General features: G+C 42.8%; 1 protein-coding gene across 2 annotated transcripts in view; it reads right to left on the bottom strand.

The window, feature by feature from the left end:
• lap3 (leucine aminopeptidase 3) overlaps positions 1 to 26,262 on the bottom strand; it is a 63,860-nt gene that overhangs the window by 13,400 nt on the left and 24,198 nt on the right. For both annotated transcript variants that reach the window (XM_072558923.1, XM_072559010.1), the window contains exons 7-9: positions 10,183 to 10,341; positions 8,514 to 8,638; positions 7,284 to 7,372 (exon numbers count right to left, since the gene is read on the bottom strand). In XM_072558923.1, coding sequence (XP_072415024.1) covers positions 7,284 to 7,372; positions 8,514 to 8,638; positions 10,183 to 10,341 — 373 coding nt within the window. The remainder of the gene's footprint in view (positions 1 to 7,283; positions 7,373 to 8,513; positions 8,639 to 10,182; positions 10,342 to 26,262) is intronic.

Genomic DNA, 26,262 nt, shown 5'->3' with positions numbered 1-26,262 from the left:
AGTAGGTTCATCAGCCAGGGTAAACAAGCCAAGATTGGAAAGAGGTAGCCCATTTAAAACTGAGATATATTTCTGAGAACTGAGTAATTTCTTTACTCAGAGGGTGATGAATCTTTTGAACGTGCGATGCCATCGATTGTGCAAGTTCAAAAACTGATACATTTCTGGAGGCTAATGTCATCAAAGGACTTTTAAAATTATTAATTCAAGGAATCAAGGCTTTGCTGGCTAGGCCAGCATTTATTGCCTACCTACAACTGCCCTTGAGAAGACAGTTGTAAGCAGCCTTCTTGAACTGATGCAGTACATTTGGTGTAGGTACATCAACAATGCTCTTAGGAGGGAATCCAGATGGTGGCCAACATAGTGGGGAATCTTCAGATGGTAGAGTTCCATTTATGTGCTGCTCTTGCCCTTCTAGATGATAATGTTGTGGGTTTGGAATGTGCTGATTAAGGAGCACTGGTGATTTTCTGCAATGTACCTTTGTAGATGTACACAGTGCTACTGCTATGCTGTGGTGGAAAGAATGGATGCTTGTGGCTGTGGCACCAATCAAGTGACTGCTTGGCCTGAATGATGTTAAATTTCTTGGTCAGACATTGAGCATAGGAGTTGGAATGTCTTGTTGTGGCTGTACAGGATATTAGTTAGGTCACTTTTAGAACGCTGCATACAATTCTGGTCGTTTTTCTACAGAAATGATGTTGTTAAACTTAAGAGGGTGCAGAAATGATTTAGAAGGATGTTACCAGAACTAGAGGGTTTGAGTCTTAGGAATAGGGTGAATGGGACTTTTTTCCCTGAAGCGTCAGAGGCTGAAGGGTTAACTTACAGAGGTTTATAAAATCATTAGGGGCATGGATAGGGTGAATAGACAACGTCTTTTCCCCAGGGTGGGGAGTCCAAAACTCGAGGTCATAGGTGAGAGGGGAAAGATTTAAAAGGGACCTAAGGGGTAACTTTTTCACATAGAAGAGGTGTGAATACGATGAGCTGCCAAAGGAGGTGGAGGAGGCTGGTACAATTACAGTTAAAGGCATCTGGATGGGTACATGAATAGGAAGAGTTTAGAATGATATGAATCAAATGCTGGCAAATGGGACAAGGTCAGATTGGAATGTTAGGTCAACACGGGAGAGTTGGACCAAAGTGTCTGTTTCTGTGCTGTATTACTCTAAGAATGTTCTGGGAGCTGCACTCATCAAGGCAAGCGGGAAGTTTCCCATCACTCTCCTGACTTTTGTCTTTTAGACGGTGGACAGATTTTAGAAAGTCAGCAGGTGAGTTACTCAATGCAGAATTCCTAGCTTCTGATTTGCTGTTGTAGTCACAGTTTTAATTTGCTTCATCTATATCAGTTTCTAGTTAATGGTAACTCCTAGAATTTTGAAAAGATTTATAGATCAGGTTGAGGTTTTGGGTGTAGGTTTGCTCGCTGAGCTGGAAGGTTCATTTCTAGACATTTCAGTACCCTAATAGGTAACATCTTCAGTGGGCCTCAGGTGAAGCAATGCTGAAAATTCTTGCTTTTGATTTATATGTTTGGGTTTCTTTGGGGTGGTGATGTCATTTCCTGTGAAGTTCCTTTTCTCAGGGGTAGTAAATGGGGCCTAACTCGATATGTTTATTGATAGAGTTCCAGTTGGAATGCCATGCTTCTAAGAATTCTCGTGTGTGTCTTTGTTTGGCTTGTCCGAGGATGGATGTGTTGTCCCAGTCGAAGTGGTGTCCTTCCTCATCCGTATGTGAGGATATTAGTGAGACAGGGTCATGGGTTGGTGGGTTTGTGGGCTACCATGATGCCAAGGGGGCTGAGTAGTCTGGCAGTCATTTCCAAGATGTCTTTGATGCAGGGGAGAGTAGGTAGGGTTTCTGGACATGTTTTGTCTGCTTGTTTGGGTTTGTTGTTGAGAAATCGGCAGACTGTGTTCACTGGGTACCCAATCTAGAGTTAGACCCCATCTACTACCCCTGAGAAAAGGAACAAGAAGTGACTTCACCACAGGAAATGACATCACCAACCTAAAGAAACCCAAACATATACACACAAAGCAGGAATTTTCAGCATTGCTTCACCTGAGGCCCACTGAAGATGTTGCCTAGTAAGGTAACAAAACGTCTGGAAATGAACCTTCCAACTTAGCAAGCAAACCTACATTCAAAACTCCTAGAATGTTAATAGCAGAGAATTCTGTGATAGTGATATCACTGAATGTCAAGGGTGATAATTAGATTCGCTTGTTAAAGATTAGCATTGCCACCACTCTGTGGCACTCATCATACTAGCCACTTGTCAGCCCAAGCCTGAATATTGTTCAGATATTGCTGCATTTGACCGCGATCTGCTTCGGTAACTTAGGAGTGTCAAATGGTGCTGAACATTGTGCTACCATCAGCAAACATCCCCAGTTCTGACCTTATAAGCAAGGAAAGGCCATTGATGAAGCAGCTGAAGATGGTTAGACCAAAGACACAATCATAAGGAATTCCTGCTGAGATGTCCTGGAGCTGAGAAGACTGATAGCCAACAACCACTACAATTCTTTCTGTTGCTGGTATGGCTCTATCCAATGCAGAGTTTTCCCTCTACTTCCTATTTATTCCAATTTTGCTCAGGCTTCTTGATGCCACACTTGGTCAAATGCAGCCTGATGTTAAGGGCAGCCATTCTCTTGTGAGTGCTTGGGCCAAGGCTGTAACAAAGGCAACAGATGAGGACCCAAACTGGGCATCAGAGAAAATTATTGCAAAGCAAGTACCACTTTAATAGCACTGTGATGATCACTTCCATCACTTTACCAGTGATTGAGAGTAGACTATTGGGGTGATAATTGGCTGGAGTGGATTTATCCTGTCTTTCTTGCACAGGACATACCTGGGCAATGTGGCACATTGCTGGGTAGATCCAGTGCTAGATCTGTACCTAAGAGAAGTTCTAAGAGAAGCACAAATCCTCAGTAGAATTTCCAAAGTATTGTCAACTAGCACTTAGTATCCAGTGCCTTCAGTTGTTTCTTCATATTATGTGAAGTGAATTGAGTTGGCTAGCACCTATGATGCTGGGACATTTGGAGAAGGGCATTGATACAACATTACAAAGTTGTGTTAAGGTAAATGATCAGCCATAATCTAGTGAATGGCAGAGAAGACTCGACTGGTTGAATGGCCTACACATGTCTATATTGCCAACACGTACAAGCCTTCCATCCTACCCACCTACTAGACTACTCAAAGATTATCACCCTACCCACGTACGTCAGCTCCTCCGCCATTGATACTTACTTCACTCACTCTAAAGAATCATGACTGTTATGTAACAAAATAATACAATTATTAAGGTGCAGAGGGAGCCATTCAGCCAATCATGTTTGTACTAGCTCTCCACGTATTTTAACTAAGTGATAACCTCCTGCCTTTTTCCCATAACCCTGCACATTGTTCCTATTTCAATCATCGTCCACTTCCTTCCTGAATGCATCAACTGAACCTGCCTTCGCCATACTCACAGGCACTGAATTCCAGCCCTTAACTATTTACTGTATGAAAAAGTTATTTTCTCACTTTACATTTGCTTTTTTTGCAAAATTTTAAATTTGTTAATATTTACGAGTTATTAATAAAAAATATTAGGAAATGTTTAACAGAAACAAAAACATTATCTTACATTTATGTTAAATGTACAATTAGTAAATGTTCAAAAGAAACAGACAAAAATAATAAAAAGCTATGTAATACATGAAAGATGCTACATTATGTTCCAATCAACTTACCTTGCAGATTAAATCCATATATTATTCTATTATCTGGTGCCACCCTTAAGGGACATTCTCAGCTCTTCCAGCATCACGGTGAGGATGGCTGAAATATCCCTGTACTGTACTGAACATTCTACCCAACTTTCTGTGTATAGGTTCCAGGGAGAGATCAGCATTCCAAGACTGACCAGGAATACCAGGGGCTGGTAAGTGAGTACATTTTTCCTGATATCAGTCAGAAAAGTTCTGGCGCCGGCCAGATTTCTGGACCAATCAACTTGCCTAGATAAACATTCACCATATTTGTCCCAAGATCAAACTTCAGTTTCCAATCATCAGTTTGCCAATTAACAATCAAGTCAGCAATTCCTGTCCTAATAGTGGAATATTTAACACTCCCTCAACAGCTCCAGCTGAAAATCAATTTTAAGTCTCAGAAGACTGAATCATTTTTAGTTGCACTATATTCCCATTCCCCTTACATTCTACCACTGACCCTATTGCTAACCAGCCAGTCAAAATGAATCAAATCAGTTGTAATCAATGTCTTGTTAAAACAAGTTGATCTCCAAAACAACACCTTGGCACAGACCATGGCCATTTGCTTCCATCTCCACGATGGTCCCTGATTCTGACTGTAAGTGACCCCTTTTGCTACAGCAACCTGTACAAAAACATTTTCAAGTATTCTAATGCTGTACATACTCTACATGTCTCTTGTGCTGCATAAACACTGTCACTAATTTACAGTCTCTCACAAAGTCTTGTTTTTCAACACAATCATAGTCTTGACAATCACGCTGGCTCTCAGTCCACAAAATTACATTTAAAATCCTTATCTTCCCAAATAACTCCTTCCAAGATCTGATCACATTCTGTCTCTGCAATGTCTGTTGCTAATCATGTTACTTTTAACCATCTTTTCCAAAATCTTCAAAATTTACATCGGGTTGCAATGATCACCCCTCAAAGTTCAAAGAAAAAAACTTGCTAGCTTGACTTTTGTACATGAGAATGGTGGTGGGGAGATAATTGTACACTTATTGGGTTTTATAAGTGCTATCTGCACAAGAGCACTTGATGGCATACCACTAATACTGGAATAAATAGCCAGTAAATAATCAAAAGGATAAAATAAAACCCTACTATAAATTAAAATCAATGAATGGGTCAGAATATTTCATCTCAAAACGTACTGAAAATTTCTGTGTTGGAATCTTCAATTAGTTCTGCTGACCAGCCACAATCGAGTCAAAGGCTTCACCTAATAAACGTTCTCAGGAATTTATTCCATGAAGAAGGACTTCAGAAGAGAGTTTCTGGGGTATCTTCTCTACTCATGGACTTCTGTGTCTTAAAACCAACTTTAAGAACAGAGAGGTTGCTAGGCAATTATCAGCACAGGTCCTTCGTCCTCTCAAAGCCAGAATTCTTTCTCATTAGTTGCAGCAATAAACCCCATTTCTTATGCCCTTGAAAGTTATGCTTCTCTGCTCCTCCATAGACACTTGATTTCCACAAAAACAAAAGGCTTGGAGGATACATTGAACATTTGACTTCAATAATTAACAAGTGGTCACAGCCCAAACACTGCTTAACATAATTCCAAGAAATCGCATAATACTGTTCAATCTAGAAAAATGCCCAAATAATTCTCTCTTCCAGCTTCCTTTATGTTGTCCTTAAATGTAAATATGTATTCTCAACATTATGCATGCAGTACTGTTAGAGATATAAACAGACTAAGCGAGGAAAGGTCTGGCATATGGAATATAATGTAGGAAAATGTCCACTTCATCAGCAACAAAAACAACATATGATTTAAATGGTGTAGAGCTCTGGGATAGTGATTAGACACTAACACAAAGTTAATTTGCAGGTATAGAAAGCAATGAGGAAAGCTCACAAAATCTAATAGCTTAATGCGAGGTGAATTGAATACAAAGGTAGGGAGGATATGCTTCACTTTTAGAGGACAATTGGTAAAGCCATATATGGAATACTGGGGTAAATTGCTGGTATCTTTATTGAAGAAAGGATGTAAATGTTGGAACAATTTTAGAGAAGGTTTACTAGACTAATACCCAAAATGAGAAGTCTATCTTATAAGATAAGAATGGACAAGCTAGGTTTGCATCCACTGGGGTTTAGAGAATAAGAGGTGATGAGGAAAACATGTAAGATCCTGAGGGGTCTTGACAGGGCGGATGTAGGAAGGATGTTTCCAGTTGTGAGAGGATCAAGAACTGGGGATCACTGTTTAAAAATAAGGAGTCACATTCAAGACAGAGATTTTTTAAAATTCTCATGGAGTCATGAGTTTTTGATAAACTCTTCCTCAAAAGGCAGTAGAAATAGAGTCTTCAAATACATGTTAAGGTAAACATAAGTAGATTCTTGATAAGCAAGGGATTGAAAGGCTATTGGGGATAGGCAGAAATGTGGAATAATCAGATCTGCCATGATCTTATTGAATGGCAGAGCAGTCTCAAGGGACTGAGTGGCCTACTTCTGTTCCTTATGTTTATAGTATGTAAGCCTGAAGAGACACAAGTATAAATTGCATCTTTCTTCCAAACACAGGCTAACAATAGGCAATATTACCATGCTGAATTATATAAATGAAGCAAAGCAAAGGACAGGACAATGTTTTTCAAGGAAACACCATTTTAGCTCAAAATAACCTTATTAGAGCAATTAGGGGTGGTCAACAAATACTGGTCAAACAAGCAATGCCCACAGCTGAATTTCCCTCATGTCAAACAGTGCGTTTTGATTTTCTCCCGAAAGACCTAACTTTTAATTTTATGAAACTCTCGAGATTTGAATTGTGTCTTGGAAAACTGAAAAATGGCACTTAATTATTCAAGATGATTTAAAACTGTCAATTTAATGAAATTTATTGAGAAAACTTTGGAATCTTTCACTAAACAGAGCACACAGCCAGTATGAACGAACCAAAGAATATCAGCAGGGATATTTGGTAGGTAGGTCCTGTCTGGCATTTGAGGTCACTAACATCATGTATATTGGAGTGTCAATGAATGTTATCCACATGGATATCCAGAAAACATCTGATATGTTTCTGAACTAAAAATTCTGAGCTTAAAGAGGGGGGAGGGGGCGACCGCCTCATGGTATTGTCAATGGACTGTTAATGCAGTGACCCAGGTAATGTTCTGGCGACCAAGTTTCAAATCTCACTGTGGTAGATGGTGGAAGTTGAATTCAATAATATTATGGAATTAAGAGTCTAATAATAAACATGAATATATGGCTGATTATCAGAAAAACCAATGTGGTTCGCTAATGCCCTTCGGGGAAGGAAACTGCTATCCTTACTTGGTCTGGCGTACCCACGACTCCAAACCCACAGCAATGTGGTCGACTCTTAACTGCTTCAATTAGAGATAGACAATAAATGCTGGCCTAGCCAATGAAGCCCTCATTGCATGAATAAATAAATAAAACTAAAGTTGACAGAATTGTGGCTAACCACGTTTCAATAATAAAGATAAAATTTACCTGTATTGTTTTCCCATTCTTTGCCTTGACTACATCACCAGGTTTGTTTGCTCTGCCATTAACCATATTCTCACACAAAGGAGCCAGGCCTACAAGTAATATGAGGAGTAATAAAGTTAGTAACAAAGCTTATTCACCAGAAGGAAGTATGGTTCTCCATATCCTGGGATCCCCTAATACAGGTGGTAAGAATTACATGCAAATTCAGCAAAGTCAAATTATTTTTCAGAACCTGTGTTTTCTTCTTATTCTTTCACAATTTAGAGACATTACAGAATATTAACAAAATTTTTAAAAACTGAATGTGATCAAAGAAGTGATTTCTGACAGGTAGTTCACCTCAACAAATAAAGAATGGCTTTTTGGGGAGTGGTGAGTGGACAACCCAAACGCCTTTTGGGAGGGAAGCAAGGCACTTCAAATCTTCCTTTTTCTACTGCTAGATCATTTAATAAATGATGGATAGGCGACAATTATTTCTCAGCTGAATTAATATAGTAAACATTTTATTAACCAGCACCTCTGGGACCAGGACTGTGTTGGTTGATCTAATATTCCAGATAGTCAAGAGGTACGCATAACTGCAGTAAACCCTGACCAAGTGAAGCTTTGAGACAATATCCCCCCTAAATATTTATGTAAAGACGCCAACACACCTCATAAAATCAATGTAAAAACATACTGTAAGTAACAGAAATGTAATGCAGGGGTATAGACTTCACTGTCATACTTTATGTACAACATAAATACTCAAACATCTTCAAATTTGAGTTATATAATTTTTGCCAGGTGAAAAGGTGCCGATTAAACCAAAGTTGCTGGACATAAATTCAGGTAAATATTTAGGACAAAATAAACATCAATGTTTTGAGATAAACTATTTAAAAAAAAATAAACTAATTCCAAAAATGCCATTCTAGAGATGTGAATTTAACCTTTTAAAATTAAACAAAGTATGAGCAAGAAAATCTTCACAAACAAAAAATCCAACTATTCCATGGTTTTAAAATATGATTCCATGTGGTACTTTCTATAATGCTACATAAATTATGTGGTCATAAATAATGCTTTCATATTTTAAATGCAAGAAATGGTAATCAGTACCCAAAGAGTTCAATGTTCTGAGATTCATAACTTTTGCAACTAAGGCAGAGTAAAAATGCTAATACTAATTTTAGTAACATCTCAAAGTTGTCAACCTTACAGGAGAATCATATTCTGCTCTTTTACCTATAATGTTAATGGGAAGTTGTAAAGATACTGCAGTGATGATGGCAGAACAGATTGTTGCTGCTCCGCCCATGTCAGCTCTCATTGCTTCCATACCTGAAGCAGGTTTGATTGAAATTCCACCACTGCCAAAAGATGGAAATACAGTCAGCTAAAACACAATACTATATGCATGAATACAATGTACTATTCAGTTCAACAACTAAATTTAATTTCTCCCATCATACAAAGTCCAGTTGGAATGCATTTATGAGGAATCTAAGTGATTACTCTAGCTCTCTGGCAAACTATTTCAGTTAGCTTTCCAATATTCTGAGATACTTCAACAAAAACCTGAAAAAAAAACTCAATCAACAAGCGTTTGAGTTCATATGTTATTATCAACATTCTATTCAATAATGCCCAAAGCTAGGTCAGGGTACACTGAAGGGATGGCAGATTTGGATCACGACACACGCTGTGGTTTACTTTGGATGAAAATCCCATGAAAGCCTTCACTAATGAAGTAAGTAATGCCTTTTTGTTTTGAAACGGAGAAGTGGAAACCTGACTTATGACTTAGAGTACAAAAAGTACTTTTGTCATGGGAGTTTGCTCTGTCAGAATTTATAAACCAAACTCTCCTAAAGTTCAATAGTGGTAAGATGAAAAATTTAGAAACAAAAAATGATATCTTTTACTTTAAAATAACTTTTACTGGACTGGCCAGCATTAAGTGGATACTATCACTCACTGTAGAGTTTCAGCCAGCTCTGCTATCACAGATCAATTTATTCCCTAAATGCCTGAGGCAAGGTGCTGATTATTAATGGCTATTGGAACAGGTGAACCTATATCAGGAAACAGGAGACATTCAAGGAGGGGAATGACTAGAGGGTTGACTGGAGGAGGGATGGGGGAAGGTAAAGCAGAAGGAGGGCTGTCATGACAGAGAGAATTGGAGCCTGTGAAAGTGCCTGGTCCTAAATGTGAGGGGTGTGTGTGTGTTAATGGTGGGGGTGGGAACAGAGAATGAGAATAATGCCATTTGTCTTGCCATGGAGGAGATTAGAAACTTCCTGGAGAGGAAAGGGGAATAATTACAGCCTAAAACTGGAAGAGACATTGTTTCACAGGGATATGGGGAGGGGGGAGCATTTAAATGGAGAATAGGTCAGGATCTATTGGGTGTATGGAATATGGGGACTTGATGAGAGGGGGAGGTCAGGAACTGGTGGGGAAGGTCATTGGTGGACCTTCTGGCTATGGAATTTACACAAGCAGGTATATGGAAGCAATTAATGCCGGAATCCATCATCTTGTCTTGATAAAGCTGCTAAGGTTCCGAACTCTAGGCTGGTTTGATCATAGGCAAAAGCTCAAAAATAGAAACATCCATTCTCATTGCTGTATCTGAAGTTCCAACCCGTTTCTTTGAATTACGTTGGCTACCCAAGCAACTTCCAGTTTCAGTTAAAGCTAAAAGTGGACAGGTTGGAGCTGGATTTAGGTCAAGAATGTTTCTTGAAGTTTGAATTACCCTACTCAACTCAAAATCTGCCTGTTTCTTTCAGTTGAAGTTTAGATCTACTATTTCATCACCATGTTTATGATTGGGAAGACAGAGCATAACTTCTTGGATTTTTTGATATATTTTAGTGAGAAAACATGAAATAAAGTCAGAACCTACCTGTCAAATGTTACACCTTTTCCCACAAAGGCTATTGGTGATTCACTGGCAACTGTAGAACCATTATAGTGAATTTCTAAGAAAACTGGCTCTTCATCTGAACCTTTAGCTACACTGAGGAAAGCTCCCATCTGTTGATCCTCAATCCAGGACTTAGGTCTATGCAAGACATAAATGGAAAATAAATATTACTAGAACCTTCCTTCAGTAAAATTATGTCATAAGAAAGTGCTATTGTGTTAAATGCTGGAAAGATATATCTGTGATTGTGCATCACTAGTTTCCCCAAATGGTTTGCTGGATCATTTCACCAATGCGTTAAGATCAATCACGTTGGTGAGAAACTGGAGGCAAGTTCAGACCAGACCCAGTAAGAACAGCAGGTATCCATTTCTGAAGGGTCTTAATGAGCCAGTTGCCATCTTACAGCATCAAAACTTTGAACAAAAACTTTTCAGTGATATTAGATTTTTAAATATCTCATCTCAAATTCTTAACCTGCCATATTCTGGATTACTAGTCAAGTAGCTTAACAAATACATCTGAGGGTACGGACAATAACTTTATTTCGGTTTCCAACAACATGCGCAGCTATAAGGTCTTCCAGTATTTCCAGTCTGTTTTTTTAAAAATATTTTTATTAAAAACGTCTTCAAGTCCTTCACAAAAGCAACTATAAAGCATACCAGAATATGAAAAGATAGAGGTATTATAACAGTGTCACATCACAATACTATTAATAATAAACTACCTACTATTCTACCAGAACAAACGTATCTACTTAAACTAAGCTACAATCACAGCTATATCACGGCCCTAGTTAATATTACCGACAAGTCTGCATCTATATAATTTAGAAAGGGCCTCTATGCCTTATAAAACTGCTCCGTTTTATGGTGCACCATATTTGTAAGGTAGTCTTGGGAGAGGCACTCCATTACCAGCCAGCACCATCCCATAAGACCTGGAGGTTTTTCCAACGTCCAATTCATGAAAATGTTCTTCCTCGCACGGTGCCTAAGAATTTTACACAATCTTTTCCTGTGTTCCCCCAGAGAGGGCAAGTTTGGCAGCCCCAGGAGAAGAAATATCAGATCCACCTTGATTTCACTTCCCAGGATTTCCTTCAGCTCCCTTACAAATGGCACTCCAGTATCTCCGGATCTTGCAACATGACCAAAAGCAGTGACTATCTTTTAAAGACTCGGCACAACATCGTGGGCCAAAGGGCCTGTTCTGTGCTGTACTTTTCTATGTAAGAGTGCCTATATTAATTTTACATTTGGGACATCCTGGAGATACTCCTCTCTTGAGCATAGCTAGCCTCTCTGGAGCCATATGAGCCCTGTTTAAAATCTTCAATTGCAAGGTCTGCACTTTGTTACATATTGAGATTTTCTTTACATTTTCCCATATATCCTCCCATGTTTCCAATGAAATAACCGCTCAGTTCCCGATTCCAAGTCCCACAGAGAATCTCCACACTTCCTAAGGCACGCCCTTTCTTAAATGATACAGAGTGCTAATGGAAAGAGCACTTGTGAACTGGAGCACTCTTTTCTCCCTGTCTGACTTGTAAGGCTGAGCCAGGAGCGTGGTCCTCCTCTGTATATAAACCCTTCTCTGAAAGTACCAGAAAAGGTCCCTTTTAGACAATCCATAAACGATATCAAGACCTCCCTCTCAAATAAATCTCCCAAACAAGAGATTCCCTTACTCTCTCATGTCTTAAAGCCAGAGTCAATTACTCCAGGTTTAAATTCCAGGGCTCCTACCAATGGGGTAAATAGAGAGGTCCTAAGCCAATTGCCCTCATCATCCTCCAAATTTTCACCATATTCAAAAACATTGGTTTCTTACACTGCTCGGTCACGGATTACATCTTATCCATCAATAACAGATTAACTAGGGGGCATCTCGAATGTGATGCTTCAATGTCAAGCCAAATCGACCCCGAATCCCCCCCCCCCCCCCCCCGGTCACCCACATTTGCTAATGGAGCACTGATTTGATATCTCTTCAAGTCTGGAAGGTCCACCCCCACCTCACCCTGCGGGGAGTTGCAATTTAGTAAATTGAATTAGGGGGTGCCTATGACACCAAATGAAGGACCCAAGCCAACCATTGGGCCTTCGTAGCACTCGTCTGGGTGGCAACAATGGGAGCATTCTCATGGGGTACAACAGGCAAGGAAGAACATTCATTTTAAATCAGGGCTATTTGGCCTAACCATGATAACGGTAATCCCTCCCACTGCTGCATATCCTGTTTTATCCTCTCCTGTAATTGTGCATAGTTAGCCTTATACAGCTGATGGAAAGCAGGGGTAATAAAAATTCCCAAATACAAAATCCTTTTGATGACCATCTAAATGGGAGCTTTCCATCCTTCAGACCAGGCACTTCCACTATCCTGAGTATATGAATGACTATACATCTCCAAAAGTGGCTCTGTCAACACATTTATCATTTTTATATAAAACTCACATGAGAATCCATCTGGTCCCAGTGCTTTGCCACCCTGGAGATGCTTTATTGCTTCTTGAATCGTCATAGGTGCATTTAAAAGGGAGGCCTGTTCCGCATTTATACAGGGGAGGTCCAGGTCTCAAAAAAGAACTGCATTCTTGCTGCACCATCTTTACCGCCCTCCAACCGATATAACTCTGCAAAGTATTCCTGAAATCTAGCATCGATCTTCATCAACTCACAGGTAACTGTCCCAAACCTCTCTCCGATAGATATAATGGATTGCAAAGCACCTTTCTTTCTAACCTGGCTTATCTCCAAATTCAAACAATCTTTAGAACATAGAACATAGAACATAGAACAATACAGCACAGAACAGGCCCTTCGGCCCACGATGTTGTGCCGAACTTCTAACCTAGATTAAGCACCCATCCATGTACCTATCCAAATGCCTCTTAAAGGTCGCCAATGATTCTGACTTTACCACTCCCACGGGCAGCGCATTCCATGCCCCCACCACTCTCTGGGTAAAGAACCCACCCCTGACATCTCCCCTATACCTTCCACACTTCACCTTAAATTTATGTCCCCTTGTAACACTCTGTTGTACCCGGGGAAAAAGTTTCTGACTGTCTACTCTATCTATTCCCCTGATTATCTTATAAACCTCTATCAAGTCACCCCTCATCCTTCGCCGTTCCAACGAGAAAAGGCCGAGAACTCTCAACCTATCCTCGTACGACCTACTCTCCATTCCAGGCAACATCCTGGTAAATCTTCTCTGCACCCTCTCCAAAGCTTCCACATCTTTCCTAAAGTGAGGCGACCAGAACTGCACACAGTACTCCAACTGTGGCCTAACCAAAGTCCTGTACAGCTGCAACATCACTTCACGACTCTTGAATTCAATCCCTCTGCTAATGAACGATAATACTCCATAGGCCTTCTTACAAACTCTATCCACCTGAGTGGCAACCTTCAAAGATCTATGTACATAGACCCCAAGATCCCTCTGTTCCTCCACCTGACTAAGAACCCTACCATTAACCCTGTATTCCGCATTCTTATTTGTTCTTCCGAAATGGACAACCTCACACTTGGCAGGGTTGAACTCCATCTGCCACTCCTCAGCCCAGCTCTGCATCATATCTAAGTCCCTCTGCATCCGACAACAGCCCTCCTCACTGTCCACAACTCCACCTATCTTCGTATCATCTGCAAATTTACTGACCCACCCTTCGACTCCCTCATCTAAGTCATTAATAAAAATTACAAACAGCAGAGGACCCAGAACGGAACCCTGCGGAACTCCACTTGTAACTGGGCTCCAGGCTGAATATTTACCATCTACCACCACTCTCTGCCTTCGACCGGTTAGCCAGTTTTCTATCCAATTGGCCAAATTTCCCTCTATCCCATGCCTCCTGACTTTCCGCATAAGCCTACCATGGGGAACCTTATCAAATGCCTTACTAAAATCCATGTACACTACATCCACTGCTCTACCCTCATCCACATGCTTGGTCACCTCCTCGAAGAATTCAATAAGACTTGTAAGGCAAGACCTACCCTTCACAAATCCGTGCTGGCTGTCCCTAATCAAGCAGTGTCTTTCCAGATACTCGTAAATCCTATCCCTCAGTACCCTTTCCATTACTTTGCCTACCACAGAAGTAAGACTAACTGGCCTGTAATTCCCGGGGTTATCCCTATTCCCTTTTTTGAACAGGGGCACAACATTTGCTACTCTCCAGTCCCCTGGTACCACCCCCGTTGCCAGTGAAGACGAGAAGATCAATGCCAACGGTACTGCAATTTCCTCTCTTGCTTCCCACATAATCCTAGGATATATCCCATCAGGCCCGGGGGACTTGTCTATCCTCAAGTTGTTCAAAATGTCCAACACATCTTCCTTCCTAACAGGTATCTCTTCCAGCTTAACAGTCCGTTCCACACTCTCCTCTTCAACAATACGGTCCCTCTCGTTCGTAAATACTGAAGAGAAGTACTTGTTCAAGACCTCTCCTATCTCTTCCGACTCAATACACAGTCTCCCACTACTGTCCTTGATCAGACCTACCCTCGTTCTCGTCATTCTCAGGTTTCTCACATACGCATACAATGCCTTGGGGTTATCCTTGATCCTATCCGCCAAGGATTTTTCATGCCCTCTCTTAGCTCTCCTAATCCCTTTCTTCAGGTCCCTTCTGGCTATCCTGTATCCCCCCACTGCTCTGTCTGAACCCTGTTTCCTCAACCTTATGTAAGCCTCCTTCTTCCTCTTTACTAGACATTCAACCTCCCTCGTCAACCAAGGCTCCCTCACACGACCATTTCTTTCCTGCCTGATCGGTACATACATATTAAGGACACATCGTATCTGCTCCTTGAAAAAGTTCCACATTTCCACCACATCCTTCCCTGACAGCCTATGCTCCCAATGTATGCTCCTCAAATCCTGTCTTACAGCATCGTAATTTCCCTTCCCCCAATTGTAAAATCTTCCTTGTTGTGCGCACCTATCTCTCTCCATAACCAAGGTGAAAGTCACAGAATTGTGGTCACCATCACCAAAATGTTCACCCACGAACAAGCCCACCACTTGTCCCGGTTCATTACCGAGTACCAAATCCAATATGGCCTCCCCTCTGGTTGGACACTCTACATACTGCGTTAGAAAAGCTTCCTGGACACACTGCACAAACACCGCCCCATCCAATCTACTTGATCTAAAGAGCTTCCGATCAATATTTGGGAAGTTGAAGTCGCCCATGACTACGACCCTGTGGCTTCTGCACCTTTCCAAAATCTGTTTCCCAATCTGTTTCTCCACATCTCTGCTGCTATTGGGGGGCCTATAATAAACACCCAACAAGGTGACTGCACCTTTCCTATTTCTGACTTCAGCCCATACTACCTCCAGAGGCAGATCCCCCTCAAACTTCCTTTCTGCAGCCGTTATACCATTTCTAATTAGCAATGCCACCCCCCCTCCCTTTTTACCACCCTCCCTAATCTTACTGAAACATCTGTAACCAGGAACCTCCAACAGCCATTCCTGTCCCTCATCTATCCATGTTTCCGTGATGGCCACAACATCGTAGTCCCAGGTACCGATCCACGCCTTAAGTTCACCCACCTTATTTCTGATACTCCTTGCGTTGAAGTATACACACTTGAGCCCATCTCTGTGTCCGCAAGTAGTCCCTGTCAGTGCTACCTTCTCCACAGCCTCCCTACAGTCTTGGGCATCCTGACACACAGCTAGCTTACTTGCTGGACTACAAGTCCGGATCCCATCCCCCTGCCAAATTAGTTTAAACCCCCCCGAAGAGTGCTAGCAAACCTACCCCCCAGGATATTGGTGCCCTTCTGGTTCAGGTGCAACCCGTCCAGTTTATACAGGTCCCACCTTCCCCAGAATGCAGTCCAATTGTCCAAATATCTGAAGCCCTCCCTCCTACACCATCCTTGCAGCCACGTGTTCAACTGCACTCTCTCCCTATTCTTTGCCTCACTGTCACGTGGCACCGGCAACAATCCAGAGATGACGACTCTGTCTGTCCTAGCTTTTAGCTTCCAGCCTAACTCCTTGAGCTCCTGAATGACCTCTCCACCCCTCTTCCTACCTATGTCGTTGGTGCCAATGTGTACCACGACTTCTGGCTGCACACCCTCCCCCTTAAGGATTCTGAAGACACGGTCCGAGACGTCTCGGACCCTAGCACCCGGGAGGCAACAAACCATCCGAGAGTCTCGCCGATGTCCACAGAACCGCCTGTCCGTCCCTCTAACTAGAGAGTCCCCTATAACTAGCGCTCTCCTCCTCTCCCCCTTTTCCTTCTGAGTCTCAGAGCCACAGACCTCTTCACTGCAGCTTACACCTGCAAGGCTGTCCCCCCCAACAGTTTCCAAAGCTGTATACTTATTTTTTAGGGGAACGACCACAGGGGAACCCTGCACTGCCTGCTTCTTCCCCTTCCCACCTCTAACTGTTACCCAGCTACCTCTGTTCTCCGGCGTAACTACGTCCCTGTAGCTTCTATCAATCACCTTCTCAGCCTCTCGAATAATCCTCAATTCGTCCAACTCCAGTTCCAATTCCCTAACTCGTTCGGTGAGGATCAGGATCTGACTGCATTTCCTGCAGACGAAGTCGGCAGGAGTATCGGTGGTCACCCCTACCTCAAACATCCTGCAGGAGGAACATTCCACCGCCTGCGCTGCCATAACTGTACACTTTGTCTCCAAAAAACAAGAACACTGAGTCATTTGTTTGCATACTTTGTTTTGCAAAGGAGACTTTCTTTGTCACCCATGTATGCAATGGATCAAGAGCAGCCCAGAGAGCCGTGACCCGCTGCAGCTTGACCACTGAAGGCCTATTATAGTATGCTTCTTCAGCAACCTTCAGCCAGGACTCCAGCACCCATTGCTGATCCCCCCTCTGCCTCTTTCTAGTCGTTGAATACAAGATGATCAGGCCACGTAAATATGCCCTGGTGGCCTCCCAAAGTACTGACGGATTATTGGCTGTAACCAAATTGATATCCCTGAAGACCCTGAACTTTCTTATAATGTACTCAACAAATTTGCTATACCTTAACAGGAATGAGTCCTTACGCGCAGTGCCATGCATCTATTCTGCCACCCTTGATTATAACATCAAAATGCACTGGTGCATGGTCCAAGATAGTTGTATTCCCAATTTTGGAAGCCACTATTCTGTCCAAACATACTGATGGCATAGGGAACACATCAATTCTCCTGTGGAACTTGTGTGGGTTAGAATAGAAAGTGATGTCTCTTCCATTAGGTTGGAGATCCCTCCACACATCCACCAATCCCAACTCCTCAAACAAATCCACTAACTGTCTAGATTGCACGGGCGTGCCCGCCAGGCCCCTCAGCATCCTGTCTAACCCGGAATCCATTAGGCGGTTAAAATCCCCCTCTATAGAGGCGGCACGGTGGCACAGTAGTTAGCACTGCTGCCTCACAGCGCCAGAGACCCGGGTTCAATTCCCACCTCAGGCGACTGACTGTGTGGAGTTTGCACGTTCTCCCCGTGTCTGCGTGGGTTTCCTCCGGGTGCTCCGGTTTCCTCCCACAGTCCAAAGATGTGCAGGTCAGGTGAATTGGCCATGCTAAATTGCCCGCAGTGTTAGATAAGGGGTAAATATAGGGGTATGGGTGGGTTGCGCTTCGGCGGGTCGGTGTGGACTTGCTGGGCCGAAGGGCCTGTTTCCACACTGTAATGTAATCTAATCTAATCGTACAGCTCAACCCAAGATTCATCAATTTAACAAGTGCATCAATTAGAAATGTAAGAGTGTGCGCCATGGGGGAATGGCTCCCTTTTACATTCCTGGTGCACCATCTAAACAGATCACTAGCCATGGTCGTCCTATGGCAACCTATGGCTTCCCAAGAGGAGGAAGCTTATCCAAGATGTAGCAAATGAAAAAAAATTAACTCTATAAAATCTAAAAACTACTATTACTAACAAACTGGCCACTACATTTAACTTAAACAAACACCCAAATAAACCCCAATTGACTAGAGATCTACCCCCTTGCCCATCAGGTGCAATCCTCCCAATACTTGCAACCATCCTGGCTCCTTCCAGCTGAGGCTGCGCCCGAGTCCCAGGCAATTCACTAACAAAGAGAGCATGTTATTTACACCCACCCTCTCCCCTTCACACCTCTTCTGCATAAATCTTAACCACAGATATAGCCACCCCCATTCCAGAGAAGGACAGCAAACAAAAAAAACCAAATAATAACCAACCAATTGAAATGTTAAATAAATCAGGTTTTACACCAAGGCAGTACAGAATCTACAAAACTGATAACTACAAAAAGGGAGAGAGAAACAAAAAGGGCAAAGAAAGTAAAGAAAAACTGTACCATTGTCCATAATGGCGCCCCTTTCCTCCCCCCACCATCCCCAACCAGAGTCCTTTATTTCACAGAGTTCACAAAGTCCTTTGCCTTTTCTGCCGAATCAAAATTATAGACCAACCCTCCATAAGCAAAATACAACACTGCTGATACCTCAAGGAGTACTGATTGTTTAGGTCCCTTAATTTCCTCTTGACTTCATCAAATGCCTCTCTCTTCTTAATTATGGCTCTAGAGAAGTCTTGAAAGACATTATTCCTGACCGTTTGCATGTTAAAGCCTGTGGATCTCTTCCCTGTCTTCTTGCTGTTTAAATCACTAACTGTTTTTCTTTATAGTGCTGGAGTTGCACTAGGACCGGGCACGGGCACAGATCCAACCCGGACCTGCGCATTGCGATCCGGTTAGCCCGTTCCACACTCACCTAGTCCAACTCTTACCTCCAGACCCAGGAACTTCAGGAGTCACTTCTCGCAGATTCCAATAAGGTCCTCGTCTTCCGCTTGCCCCGGGAGACCCACGAGCCGTACGTTTTTCTTCTACTTTTATGTTTCAGGTCGTCCACTTGTTCCTAAAGCACCCGAACCTGGAGTTCCAGTGTTCGGATCAGTCCTCCTGAGACCTCCACCACGGACTCCAATGCTGTGTTCCTCTGCTAGACTGCTTCCACTCATTGATCCAATGGTTAGGTCTGCGGCTCATGCTTCTTCAGCATGGCAGATATCAGCTCCAGCACTGCCTCAATATTTTCTTAGAGCATGACAAACTTAGAGTAAATGCTACTGCCCCATTAAATCAAAAGGGGCCACTCTGGTGAGAAAGTTGGTAGCCTTCTTCTGCGAAGGATGCGGGAAAGCGCTCGACCCGGGGCGGGGGGGGGGGGGGGGGGGGGGGGGGAACACCCATTTCTTCAGAAGAATTGGGGACATCTGTTGTCAGTGTCAATAAGGTGATAATATTTGTTCAATTGTGGAATGTGTGGCAGCACTTCCTTCTCATGCTGGAGGCTGGAGGTGTGCATAGTTCACAGTGGGACATTGGATAACTGAATTGCTGGTTTATATAGAGTCACAGATGTACATCATGAAAACAGACCCTTAGGTCCAACCCGTCCGTGCCAACCAGATATCCCAACCCAATCTAGTCCCACCTGCCAGCACCCAGCCCTTATCCTTGCAAACCCTTCCTATTCATATACCCATCCAAATGCCTCTTAAATGTTGCAATTGTACCAACCTCCTCCACTTCCTCTGGCAGCTCATTCCATACACGTACCACCCTCTGCGTGAAAAAGTTGCCCCTTAGATCTCTTTTATATCTTTGCCCTCTCACCCTAAACCTATGCCCTCTAGTTCTGGACTCCCTGACCCCAGGGAAAAGACTTTGCCTATTTACCCTATCCACACCCCTCATAATTTTGTAAACCTCTATAGAAACCTCTCAGCCTCTGATTCTCCAGGGAAAACAGCCCCAGCTTGTTCAGCTTCTCCCTATAGCTCAAATCCTCCAACCCTGGCAGCATCCTTATATCAAAGACTTTTTTTTAAAGCATATATTTATTGAAAAAAATTTTCACTCCTTTACCAAAAAAAAGTTATAAAATTACAAAAGTACAGCAAAGTTAAAATAATATCATATTACATTACAGTAACATTGACAATAAATTGCCTACTATTCTTCAAGATACAGTTGTCTCATATTTACTTAACCCAAATTAGCATAAGGTCAAATTAAGTAAAATAACTTTCAATTAAATTACACTACATTGTACTATATTACATTACTCCACTCGCCACACCGCCATCAAGGTTCACGTCCATTGGAGCAATAGTTATTATACCCGTATTTACTAGCCCTTCCCTCCCCCAGGGTCCCCGGACCACCAAATACACTCTAGTGGTTATATAAAGGCCCTAATCAGTACCACTGACGGATTCATGTCTACAAAATTTAGAAAGGGCCGCCAAGTCTTATAAAATTGCTCCGTTCCATGGCACACCATACCGGTCAGGTAATCTTGAGGGACGTGCTCCATCACAAGTCTGTGCCACACTGCAAGACCTGGAGGCTTTTCTGATATCCAATTCATTAGGATGTTCTTCCTCACACAGTGTGTAAGAATACTGAATAACCTTTTCCCGTACTCACCCAAAGAGGATGATTCGGTAGTCCCAAAAGGAGGGACTACCTCCTCTCCAGCTCATTCACTATGGCTCTCCATTTCCACAGATCTTGTAACAGCACTAAAAGCAATATGTAAGGGTGCCAATAGTGTTTTTACATTTGGGACATTTCAGGGAAGATCCCTTCTTAAAATTTGCTAACCTCTCTGGCACCATATGGGCCCAGTGAAGGAACTTCAATTGCATCGCTTGTGCCTTATTGCATATTGAAATTTTCTTTACATTTCCCTATATATCCTCCTATGTTTCCGATGAGATTTCTTCTCCTAACTCCTGATTCCCAATCTCATGGAGTATCTCCATATCCCCCAAGGCATTCCCTCTCTGCAGGTGATATATGGTACGAACTGAGCGAGCACCCTCACAACAGAACACTCTTCATTCTATATCTGACTTGTAGGCCTGGGCCAAGAGCATGGTCTTCTCTGTATGTAATCCCTAATTTGGAAATATCGGAAAAGGTCCCTTCTCGGGATTCTGTATTTCTGACCTAATTGGCTGAAAGACATCAACACCTCTCCCTCAGCTAAATCTCCCAGATTCCTTTACCCTCCCATGCTCTAAAGCCGAAGTCCATTGACCCCAGTCTAAATCCTGGGGCTCCCACTAACGGCAAAGTCTAAAGCAAATTGTCCTCACCCTGCCGCATTATCCTCCATGCTTTTACCGTATTTATGATAATCGGACTGTCACAGATCTCATCTTATCCATGAACAGTAAGTTTATGAGGGGACATCTCGCCTCTACATCAAGCCATATTGACTTCAAGTCATTGCACATCCATTCGCCTAAATATGACAACAGGGTGCCTATTTGGTTTCTCTTCAGATCTGGGAGGTCCACCCCCCACCATTTCCTGCGGAAGTTCCTATTTAATTCGGAGGTGCCTATGGCACCAAATAAATGATCCAAGCCATCCTGCAAACCTCCGCAGCAATAAAAACTGGAGCATCCTCATGGAATATAACAACCAAGGAAGAACATTCATTTTAATCAAGGCTATACAGCCTAGCTATGATATGGGTAGTCCCTCCCATCGCTGCAAGTCCTGTTTTATTCTCTCAAACAGCTGCACAAAGTTAGCTTCGTACATCTGCTGGAAATAAGGGGTACTAAAAATCCCCAGATAGAGAAAACCTTTCTGGGACCATCTAAAACGAAACTCTATTCCGTCCTCCAGCTTCGGTACTTCCACCAATCCCCCCACGGGCATGACTTCCGATTTTGTTAAATTTATCCTGTATCCAGAAAAGCTGTCAAAAACTTTAACTTTTTGTATTAGCCAGGGTATGGACTTTTCAGAGATAGTCAAAATCAAAAGGACATCATCCGCTTACAGAGTGATTTTGTGTTCCCCATTGTGGTGCCATTATTTCAGGGTCCTTTCAGATAGCCTCCGCCATTGATTCAAGTATCAAGGTAAACACCAGCGTCAACAGGAGACATCCCTGTTGGCTGCCCCTCTCCACACCAATATTGCTCAATTTAACCCCATTCGTGATAACCACCACCTTCGAGTCTTTGTATAACACTGCCATCCACCTGGCGAAGGCCCCTCCTAGGCCAAAATGATCTAGAACAGCAAAGAGATACAACCATTCCACCCTATCAAATGCCTTTTCTGCATCCATGGAGACCACCAAACCCAGAATCATTCTCTCCTGACATTTGCACTATATTCAATATCTGTCTAATATTGTTGGAGGAGCTGCAACCCTTGATAAAACCCGTCTGGTCCTCTCTTATAACAACAACCTCAGAGTCAGCACCTTTGATAGGATTTTAAAATCCACATTCAACAATGAGATGGGTCTATACGATGCACAATCCTTGGTGTCTTTCCCTTTCTTTAAAATAAGGGAGATATTAGTTTCCCTCAGAGAGGGCAGAAGGCAATCCTAGCTATACAAATGACTATACATCTCCAGCAGTGGTTCAGCTAACGTGTATGAAGAATTCCTTGTAAAATTCACTCAGGAAACCGTCTAGACTGGGTGCCTTACCACCTTGGAGTTGTCTTACTGCCTCTTGCACCTCCTGTACTGTCAGAGGTGCATTTCAAAGGGAGGCCTGATCTGTGTTAATACCGGGGAGGTCCAAGTTTTCAAAAAAAGGATTCCATTCTCGCTTCTCCATCCCCATCGCACTCCGACTGGTATAACTCGACACAGAATTCCCAGAATCTGGTGCTGATCTTGCTCAGTTCACGAGTGACATTGCCAGTTCTCTCCCTGATAGACACAATGGACTGTGGAGCACTTTTCTTCTTAGCCAAGTATCTACCTGGCTTATCCCCATATTCAAACAGCCTTCTCTTCGCCGCTTTTGTGAGCGCTGAATCCACAGCTGCCCGGAGAGCCGTGATCTGTTCAATTTGACTACACATGGTCTGGTATAATATGCCAATTGGTTGCCTTCGGCCAGGCCTGAAGCATCCGCTGTTGCTCTCCTCTCAGCCTCCTTCTCATTGTCGAGTATGGATTAATCATACCTCTTAAGAATGCTTTGTTGGTCTCCCAGAGCACTGATGGATTTCTGGCCGTGTCCCGATTGATGTCCCAAAAAGCCCTGAACTCCCTTGTGATATACTAAAGAAAGTTGTCATCCTTCAAAAGAAACGGATCCATGCACCAGTGCCACGTGCCTACTCCACTACCTTTGGTCTTAACATCTAAATATACTGCCGCTTGGTCCAAAATGGCGTTGGCCTGCAGGACTGGTAACATGACTAAGTCCAAACAAACCAACAGAACGAAGAACATATCAATTCTTGTGTGACACTTGTGCAGGTTGGAGTAAAAGGCTGAGTCCCTCCCATGTTAAGGCACCTCCACACATCCACTAGCCCAATTCCTCACACATGTCTAGACTGCCAGAGTGTACCTGACAACTCTCTTGGCATCCTATCTACCCCGGGTCCATGAGACAATTAAAGTCTCCTCCAATAATCATACGGCGCACCCCAAGAGCAATTAATTTAGAGACTGCAGCAACTAACCATTTGAGAGGATGCGCCGGGGGACAGTAAACGTTCAGGATGCCATATTCTTCTCCATGAATCAGCACCTTGAGACTGACAAACCGTCCATACCCATCCTTGATTTCACCTGTCACCCGAAATAGGAGGTTCTTTCGTACCGGTATGGCCACTCCTCTGCTTTTGGAGTTAAAGGAGGAGAAGAATACCCTATTGCGTTCCCCCAGCTGTAACTTCAGATGTTCGCCATCAGTCAAATGTGTCTCTTGCAACAGCACGTTGTCCAACCCTTTCCTTCATAAGAGCAGAGAGCACCTTTTTCCTTTTAATGGGAGAATGGGTCTCCTTTATATTCCAGGTGCATCACCTGAACAGATCGCTAGCCATGACTGCACACCACAGCCCGTGGTCCCCCGAGAGGAAGAAGCCCATTTAGTCTGCAACAAGTGGAGAAAAAACTTTATCAAATCTAAAGACTATTCCTACAAACATGACCAAAACTACTAAAACTAAAAAAACTAACCTCTACTCCTAACTTGAATAAATAAACACAAAAACACAAATCTCCAGAGATTTCTCCCCTTGCCCATAGGGGACATTCACTCCCAACCTCACAACCATCCTCGCACCCTCCAGTTAAGGCCACGCCTCAAACCCAAGCAATGGGGAAAAAAAACATATTATTTACACTCCTCCAAGTTAACAATGGTTGCCCACCCCTCCCCCTCCACATCTCAACCCCACACATCTTTAAATCAAAGGAGCAACCACCTCTCACCCAGCAAAACAGAACAATAGAATAATTAATAACCACCATTAATAAGTAATAATATAAAACATACCAGACTTTACACCAAAGCAATACCAAGCCTATAAGGCCCAAGATTCCAAATGGAAAAAGAACAAAAAGAGGGAAGATTTAAAAAAATTATGCCATTCATGTTATTGAATTCATGGTCGAACGGGAGCCACTGTGTCATAGCTTCCCGCTAATCCTGTAAATGCCTTTGAGTTTCAAATCTCAGACGATGTTGTATTTGATGGTTCCTCTAATTGTTATGCATACACTGTCCCTCTCAGAGTGGTATGGAAAAATTGTATCTCCCTCTTTTTGCTTTGTTGTTACTGATAGGTTATGTATCCCTCTACTTGCTAGAGATCTCCTCTGTCCTCTACTTATTACGATTGAATGTCATGACAAAAATATCCGAATTCAGGATCTATCTCAGTTTGTTCAATGCATCAACTTCAAACCAAAGCCCCCTCAATGGTGGTCTCTTGATTTGGCTCCTTGCTCTATAATCCTAGCTTACATAATGTCCCTCACTCCAACGTCACTTTAGTTTATGAACCCTCTGAAACTGACCACAGCCTCAAACAATACTTTGATCCCTTGCTGGGCACCACCAACACCCTTGGGTGATTGGTGAGATCACTTCACCTGCTGATGGTGCCCTCCTCATGTCAGTTCTTCCTCATAATTGGAAAGCTGGCCCTTTCATTTTCCCTTATATCACCACTCACGTGAATCCAGACCACCAAGCCAAAGAACTAGGCTTTGTCACTAACTTTATTTTTGAACAGGCTGATCAAACCTCCTATAATATTCAGATGCTTGCTTCGGGTTCGATCTTATTTTACGCCCGCCTTATTCAATCCATGGCAACCTTCATCATCATCACGCCCACCCCTGCCCACAGGACATAGTACACCCTGAAGTCTGGGCGGCCTCTAAATCAGAAGTGGGCCTTGCTAGAATCATACCCATCTCTATTTCTATTAAATCTAATTCCACTCTTCCCTCTATACCCCAATAAACCCTGAAGCCCTTCTGGAGCTGGAGTTCAACCCGTTATTGATTCTTTCTTACAGCAAGGCATCCCAGTCCCATGTCATTTTCCCATCAATACACCCTTTTCCCGATTCCTAAACCGAGGCATCCTGAATGGCGTCTTGTTCAAGATCTTCGTGAAGTAAATAAAATTGTTGAGCCTCTCCACCCTCTTGTTGCCAATCATTCCACTATCCTCAGCCAAGTTGCAGCTAATATCAAGATTTTTACCATTATTGACCTCCAACGTGCATTTCTTTTGCATTCCGTTGCATCCAGATAGCAGAACCTTTTTGCCTTAACTTTTAAGGGCCATCAATAGACATGGACTGGCCTACCTCAAGGGTTTGTTCACTTACCCACACTTTTTTCAGAGGCCCTCCACACCCAACTTGAATCACTTGAATTTCCTGGAGGCTCTATCCTAGTTGAATACGTCGATGACCTCTTTCCCGCTAGCCCTGATGAATCTTCTAATCACACTGACTCCACTACCTTACTGAACCATCTCCATCAGTGTGCCTATGTTGTACCCCCCAGTAAGATTAAGATGAATCAGAAAGAAGTCAAAGTCCTAGGTACTCTCATCTCAGAATCTGATCAAAGCTTGACACCTGAACATATTGATCCTATTTTTTGTATTGCTCCTCCAACCACTCCCAAACAGATGAGGTTGTTTCCAGGTCTCGTTAATTATTGCGGACAATGGTTTCCC

The sequence above is a fragment of the Chiloscyllium punctatum genome, chromosome 1 (assembly GCF_047496795.1).
Source record: "Chiloscyllium punctatum isolate Juve2018m chromosome 1, sChiPun1.3, whole genome shotgun sequence".
Lineage (NCBI taxonomy): Eukaryota > Metazoa > Chordata > Chondrichthyes > Orectolobiformes > Hemiscylliidae > Chiloscyllium > Chiloscyllium punctatum.
This window is presented reverse-complemented; position numbering and strand designations above follow the sequence as displayed.